Genomic DNA, 7,600 nt, shown 5'->3' with positions numbered 1-7,600 from the left:
AGAATGAGGAGAAATAAGAGAGTAACAATGACTGAGATAAAACAATAAAATAATTTCTGGACGAACGGTTCGTCTCTTGGGAATTGAAAGGCTAAAATAAATTGAAACACATAAACTTTAAGTCAGCTCCGCGCAATATATTCAATACGATTAAAAATTATTACTAGAAAATTACCATATTGTATATGTGACATAACAGCAATTTTTAATTGACGAAACAACGTTTTGATTGCTTCCTTTCGACTCCCATGCTGATTTCCTATAGACATAATCCCAAATGGAGCTAACGGCTCGCTCTGCTTAAAAATCGAAAGATTATTTTTTGTTCTTTAAACCAGGATTTGAACCGGCAACCAATGGAGTGGTCTTCAAAAAATATTAAATCTTGCGAACTTTGATCGAGTTACGGGCGGTTTTTTACGTTGAATATGACCGTCGAAGCACACCGTTGTTGTACGAAAGGATCGCTAATTACACGCCGTTAGATTGCTATCGAGTGGGCACCGGGGGCGCGAAGGCTCGGGGTTATTTCCTCGTTTTTCGAGACGATTCTACAGTCTTTGAGCCCTTGATAACAAAGATTAAGCCAATGAAGTGATCAGCTGACGGGCGAACGGGCGCTTAGCTGTTTTGTCCCATTGTTTAATAACGGGCGATCAGCTGTCAAACGCATCAGTGGTCAATCAGCTGTTGCCGTCGACTGGCTCTTGCTTTATTTCGGCATTTTTCTGCTCGATATGTTCGAGACGAATGACAGCACCTGGCAACGGCTGACAATGAGTGGTAGAATGCTAGAAAAAACGATGAAGAAAAGAGACGATTTCTTCTATACGAAACAACCGTTTATAAATGCTAAGATATTTTAATTATGATTTATTATGATTTCAGCGTAATTTTCAACAAACGTGTATATTTAAATTAATGTTATGACAATTTTTGAGCGCATTAAAAAATTAAACACATATATAAATATTAATAGAGCATATTCAGAAGTTAAGTCTCCTGTTTACTCATTATTATTATCTCAGATTGTGACGTCAGAAGCGAGAAAATATACAATAAAAATTATTCCTGAACATATTAAAATAAAAATAAAAATAAAACACATTTATAATCGATAAAATTGACTTGTATAAATTTGCGTGCCGCATTGCTGCATGGTACAAAAATATTATTGAAAAAGTACTATTATATCTAATGTAAAATAATGTAAACTGCAAAATCGACATTATGTTTTGACTTATATATTAGTTATACTAATTATATATAGTAAATGAAAATTTATATTTATATATGTATATTATGTATTACTTTTTAATCGTCTGGATAGACACCTGAATCCAAGAAGTCTAGTATGCACTTTCTTGCTTTGCCGGGTAAAGTTCTGAAATGAGAATTATAATTTTATGATAGACACAAATAAGAAATGTCAGGAAAATATCTAAAGTAAAAATAATATTGTATTATAGGCATACAAAATATATAGTAATCATAGTACAACACAGTATTCGTTATTAATAATATAACAGAGAATTGTTCTAGGACTCACGCATAGTTGTATATTTAAAAATTATACATTGTGCGTAGTATGAATAAATTATTCGTGGTTTACATACCTTTTTATATTTAACAAGGGCAGCCAATATGATGGTAATGTTCTGTTTTCATAATTTCGTCTCTGCGCATCAATTATTAACGAGGCCGCCTCCCGCGGTGAATGTCCATTCATCATCCGTGGAAACCTAAATAATCGAATCACTGCTATTATTATATGACATAAATATCTTATTAAGTAAATTGTCGATATATAAAAAAGACCTACTACAATATAAAATGCTATTAACATTAAATTTTTTAATATTATTACAATTAAAATTCTATTTCGTCGAATATGGCAATGTGTAAGAGAAATTAACTGCGTGTGTGATATTGCAAAACATCTGTAACGATCGTGTATCGTTGTAAACTTACCTAACTTTTGTCTTTTTAACCATTCCGGTGTGTACTAGACCCGGATAAATAGTAGTAAATTTGATATCTGATTTTTCATTACTGAATGCACGTAATTCCTCAGACACTGCTTCCATAATTGCTGCGACACATATATCAATATGTTAGAAATGTATACTTTATAATGATACGTATATTTTTACGCTATCAGTGTGTTGTTAAAATTATGTGTAATATATATGATGTAATTATACATATATGTTATAGTAAGAGCGTGAAATTCAGTAAATGTATACACTTACATAAGAGCTCTCATTTACAAGTATGAGTGTAGTGAGATAGAGATGTGGATCGAGGGGCTGAGTCCTCACCTCCCCCCCAATACTAATTTAATTCAACCTAATTTGTATCATTGTCATGATATATTGCTTATTAAAGATATAAATTTGAAACATAAAATTTAGTAAATGTATGTACATTGACTAGTAACTGCATACATTAACTAAAAAATGTATACATTTACTGTTTTCATACTTTTACTGTGACATATTTACATATATACGTATAACTATCTCATTTATTTATTACAAGAGCGTGTGCTTGAAAAAAACGTGAAAACGACACATTTTTAAATATATGTTTATATAAACTTTCTTTGCTTATTTTGATGAGTAGAATACGCGCTTGAAGTAGCGGCCGACATAAATAGGTAATTTGTGTATATTTGTGTATATATGTATACGTATATGTGTACGCGCGCGCGTATATATTTTAATTTAATTAATATATTCATCTTTAATCACATGATTTATTATACTCGTTCATATAATATTTTATTATTCATATAATGTTATAGTCGTTAACTAAGGGATATATGTATATGTATAATTACCTTTAACTGCGAATTTTGAAGGGCAGTAAACCGTCGCATAAGGAGTACACATAAGTCCTGCTACTGACGAAAGTGCCACAATATGACCGTGATTTTTTTCGATCATACTTGGTAAGAATGCTTTCAATGTCTGAAAGCAATATCTCTTTGTGTGTGTGAACAGTGGTTTGAAAACTTATATAATTATCTGTATACTCATCCAAATCGTACGGTACGTTCCGATTACGAGCAACAAGCTTGTATATGTATTTGTTTTATAAAAATAAAATGATAGCAGTTGCGTTAATGGTAATTTTCTATATCTCGTAGCTTAGGTATATATATGTCTCACAGAGAGATACAATACTTACCCAAAAATGCGCTGTCGCATTGACGTTCATGACCCGTTCAATTTCATCGAGACTGTGATTCAGGAATGATTTAAAAATCCCTATGCCGGCGTTGTTTACCAAGATAGTAACGTCACCTATTTCTTTCTTTACTTTCTCGGCTACCCGGAAGACTTCTTCCCTATCTGCTACATTACATCTGTAAAATGCGACTAAATTTTAATTAATACTGATAATTTAACAGGCGTTTACACATATTCGTACACGTGTAAATTGTATCGGAGTAGCTTTTTCACTCCATCAAGTCTTGTAAAAAAATCGCTGCAATACCGATACGCATATACAGAGTCTCTTCCCATTCTTTTAATGTCGTTCATTGTCTCGTTGTTTGTTTCTTCATTGATATCCCAGCATATCACTGTTGCTCCTAACGATGCATAGCCAATCGCTAATTCCTTTCCGATACCGTGACCTGCACCTGTTATCTGTGATAATATATAATATATAAAATATAATTTAAAACATAATTATAATTGTCAAATTATAATTATGAAATTACAATTTACAAACTTTTAAAGTTCAAAATATTATAGATATTTAAATTTTCTTGTTGAATTGTATGCTTTAGAAAGAACAAATTTACTTAATAAAATATGAAAACGAATGTGTCATCAAATAAAGAATGTCAGCTCAGAGTCTAACTGTAAAATAAGTATTTTTTTATTTGCTCACGCAATCTAATTTCAGATAACACTTGTTTACAGTAACAAAAAAAGAAAATTAGGAATTTGTACATTGCTTCCTCATTATTTTTAAGAGCTTTGTGAGCGAAATAAAATTTTGATGAAGCAATGTGTAAATTCTTAATTTATTTGTATGTTTTTTTTTATATATAATAGTGTCCATATTAAAAATTTCATACGCACCAAAACAATTTCGCCAGCTACGCTCTTTTTCTTCGTTGGAACAATTAATCTGTATACGTCTTCACAAATATAATATACAACTTTTAAAATAAGAAATAATATCTCTGCTAGAAGAAGCAACATATTGTACGTTTTCATCATGATTGTCTGAAAAAGAAGATTTTTTAATAAGAACATTTAGTATCGGTTGATATAAAAATGTGTGTTAATTACATTAATTTTTTTTTCATCGGATGATATATTTTCAATTATAAACGTGTAGTTATGTAATTATGTATTTTAATTATTGTTAATGCTTTAGAATATTATTTGTATATTATATGAGACAGTTAAAACAAAAGAGGCTAACAAGTAAAATTTAGTGAAGATAATTTTCGATTTTTACACATTGAAACTTCTTTTGGAAAAGTTTTATAAATTTTAATGAATTAAAAATATTGTACAGAAATAAAAGAGATAGATAAGATAGACGGATAGCTAAAGAGAATTTGACATATTTTTATGTAAAATTATTTTTACGAAAGGTGTAAATTTTGCGAATAATTATGTAACATTATTGTGAGGAAAGTTTTTTTTATAATTTTCTTTTATGAGGAAAAGCAAGCTTTTGTTTCTCTCTTGAAAAGAGATATAGTTATTTTATTATTTTTATTTGTTACAAAAAACTGAGTTTATTATACAGTGTAAGTACGAAAGAATTATTACTATAGTTACCAAAGGAATAGAATTTGTCTTGTATACCTGATCGTCGTTACTGTTCATAGTGTTCATAATGCGATGTTAAATCTGTTTTCAATCTCTAGCTGTTTCTCTGACGAAGAGTCAATGGTAACTGTCTGCATCAGAAAACAATCATTACCTTTTATGTGCTTTTCATCGAATAAAATGAATAAAATAATTTATTATTTTAGTTTACATTGTCATCAACGGAGCTTTTTGTTGAATAAAGAATAAAGTAGAGGTAAAGAGAGATCATTCGTGATCATTAAAATAACTTTTGTATGAATCAATGTCATTTTTATGTTATATAAAAGTAATATTTTTATTTTATTTTAATGTTAAACAGAATGCGATTTTTATATTACACTGACGTGTCATATTTGTGAAGTTCCGTATTACATCGCTATATGTAAATATCAAGCTTTACCTTAAAGAAAAATAATTTTAAATTTAAAATCTTTAATTTATTTGTTACAGAAAACCAAATCTATTACATAGTGTTAGTATTTATTATAATATGAAAGAGATAAAATTACATCGAATTGCATCGCTGAATGCAACGCAGATGTCAAGATAAATTCTCTCTTTCCCTCTCCTTCTCCCTCTCTCCTCTTTTTTCTCTGACTTTTATAAAATTCTATTTTATGTTGTTAGTTGTTTATATTTATATGTTTTATATTATATCGCATAAAATCAACATATTACTTATAAAAAAGTCGATACTAGAAAAAATGTGTGATATAGCATAAATATACCTTTATAAAAAGAAAGCTAGATTGTTAACAACTCACATAGTCAAATCTATCCAGAACAGATTTTGAAAATATCTGCCGCAAATGTTGCCGACAGAATGCCAGCAAAAATGTAACAGATTTTGCTAACAGAACATAATGGCAGATTGATCGCAGAAAGTGAACAAAATTTACCATTTAAATGATGTATTCCATTTAAATATTGTTTAAATAGTGAACAGATTGTGCTCGGTTTCTGCCGACAATCTGCTGTCAGATTATATCGGCAGGTTCTGTCGGCAAAGCACAAGTTTAATGCGGACACAGATGATATCGGATCTGTTGCGATGTCTGAACGAAATCTGCTGCCAATCTATGTCATATTGTGAACAGATTGTTTACTGGAAATCTACTCTTAGATACAAGTGCAAACATTGAAGCGAAGTTTTTTAATTTCTAAAGTTATTACTTTGCTATGATTATTGTATTACAATTACAACAACTTACGCTATTAAAGTTGTGGTACAAGTAAATCTCGCTGTTACGATTTCCTTCTTCTGAAACACTGCGTCGTAAAAGAAACAATGCGCAATAACGTAACTGTAACAGTTGTTATAAAAAGTTACTTAATTATGAAAAACAGAGTCAATTAACGTTTATACGACATCTTTCGTCAGTATTTATAACTACGTAGTTAAACCCGGATAGTGGACGTGTAAACTGCTTATTAATCATACACCGGTATTCATAGTCGGATCTTATTTCAAGACCGTCTCTAAGTATTGTCTTGAGATGCTGATACTGCTCTGTGATTGATTTATGATGTCTTAAGATTGCACATTATACTTAAGACGGTCTTTAATATAAGATCTGATTCTGATTATGAATACCGGCCATAGTTTCGTACAATAGCTATCCCAACGAGCGCGAACACTTGGCGATCTTTTTTTACCTTTCTTTAAAAAGGTATTTTTTATGCTATATATATCACGCATTTTTTTCTGGTATCGAGCGTTTTATAAGTAATGTGTTGATTTTTTGTAATATAATATAAAGCATATAACTATAAACAACTAATAATATATATAATATAATTTTATAGAAGCCAAAAAGGGGAGGGAGGGAGAGAGAGAGAGAGAGAGAGAGAGAGAGAGAGAGAGAGAGAAAGAAAGAAAGAGATAGAGAGTTTATTTTGACATATTTTTATTTAAAAATGTTTTCAAGGAAAAATAATACTTTACAAGTGATTACGTAACAACGTCTTGAGGAAAGTTTCTTCGTAGTTTTCTTTTTTAAAGAAATATCAAGCTTTGCCTGCCTTGCAGAAGAATAAGTTTAAATTTAAAATCTTTATTTGTTACAGAAAACCAAATCTGTTACATAGTGTTAGTATTTATAATACGAAAGAGATAAAATTTGTTTTATTTACCCGATCGTTAGTGACTGTCCGTAACTTTTGTCTACAGTGATTACACAGATTAAATTCTTATGACTCAATCAGCTAAGCAGAATCAATGGCTGGGTGTGGTTCAAATGCGAGCACTTATAAACTGTATCTCTTCAAGAGTTAAGAAAAACCCAGACGTTGAGAGACTGACCCACTGGCCTTAACATTTCCCCTTCCATGTATAAAGGCGTGAAAGTACCGAAATTGTGTCGTAATCTTTGTCTGCGATACACTAATGTTCGGGACACTAATCTGCGATACTGGTCAGTCATCTCATTTTCATATATGCTTGTTATTGCGAGAAACTCGTTTCGCGTTAAAGAAGACCTTCAAGAAAAGACGAAAAAATGAGGACAAAGAATGTAAGATGGCCGCTTGCCACTATCATCGCCGAAGTCGACTGATAGTTCGACTGAATGTCTAATTTTTTGCTGTAATAATTTCGGAGAAGATTTATAAAACAAAAATTAAGTCAGATAAATACCTCGTTATACATACACATATTTTTATTGCAAGAATTTTTAATATTACTGAAGGAATACTTTGTGATATTTTCTTGTACCAGTTAACAGAAAGGAAAAAAAAGTTTGGAAGAAAGAAAGAAA

The 7,600-nt window shown here is 30.5% G+C and overlaps 1 protein-coding gene across 4 annotated transcripts; it reads right to left on the bottom strand.

The window, feature by feature from the left end:
• Positions 1-16: 16 nt before the first annotated feature.
• On the bottom strand, positions 17-7,471 carry LOC112458688 (short-chain dehydrogenase/reductase family 16C member 6-like). 4 transcript variants are annotated; one of them, XM_025022438.1, is made up of 10 exons: positions 6,978-7,471; positions 4,839-4,933; positions 4,098-4,244; positions 3,502-3,656; positions 3,193-3,370; positions 2,843-2,972; positions 1,972-2,092; positions 1,617-1,742; positions 1,312-1,384; positions 17-791 (listed from the first exon to the last, which is right to left on the bottom strand). In XM_025022438.1, exons 2-9 carry the CDS (start codon positions 4,866-4,868, stop codon positions 1,315-1,317), a joined length of 957 nt encoding a protein of 318 aa, XP_024878206.1. In that variant the 5' UTR covers positions 4,869-4,933; positions 6,978-7,471; the 3' UTR covers positions 17-791; positions 1,312-1,314. The 4 variants fall into 4 exon arrangements, with proteins under 4 accessions (XP_024878206.1, XP_024878205.1, XP_024878207.1 ...); XM_025022437.1 differs by lacking the exon at positions 17-791 and having other exon boundaries at positions 986-1,384; XM_025022439.1 differs by lacking the exon at positions 17-791 and having other exon boundaries at positions 986-1,384; positions 7,155-7,471.
• Between the last annotated feature and the right edge of the window lie 129 nt (positions 7,472-7,600).

This window comes from Temnothorax curvispinosus, unplaced genomic scaffold, assembly GCF_003070985.1.
Source record: "Temnothorax curvispinosus isolate PA1 unplaced genomic scaffold, ASM307098v1 QBEX01009126.1, whole genome shotgun sequence".
NCBI classification, from domain to species: domain Eukaryota; kingdom Metazoa; phylum Arthropoda; class Insecta; order Hymenoptera; family Formicidae; genus Temnothorax; species Temnothorax curvispinosus.
The sequence above is the reverse complement of the archived record's forward strand: the minus strand, read 5'-3'. Positions and strand labels throughout refer to the sequence as shown.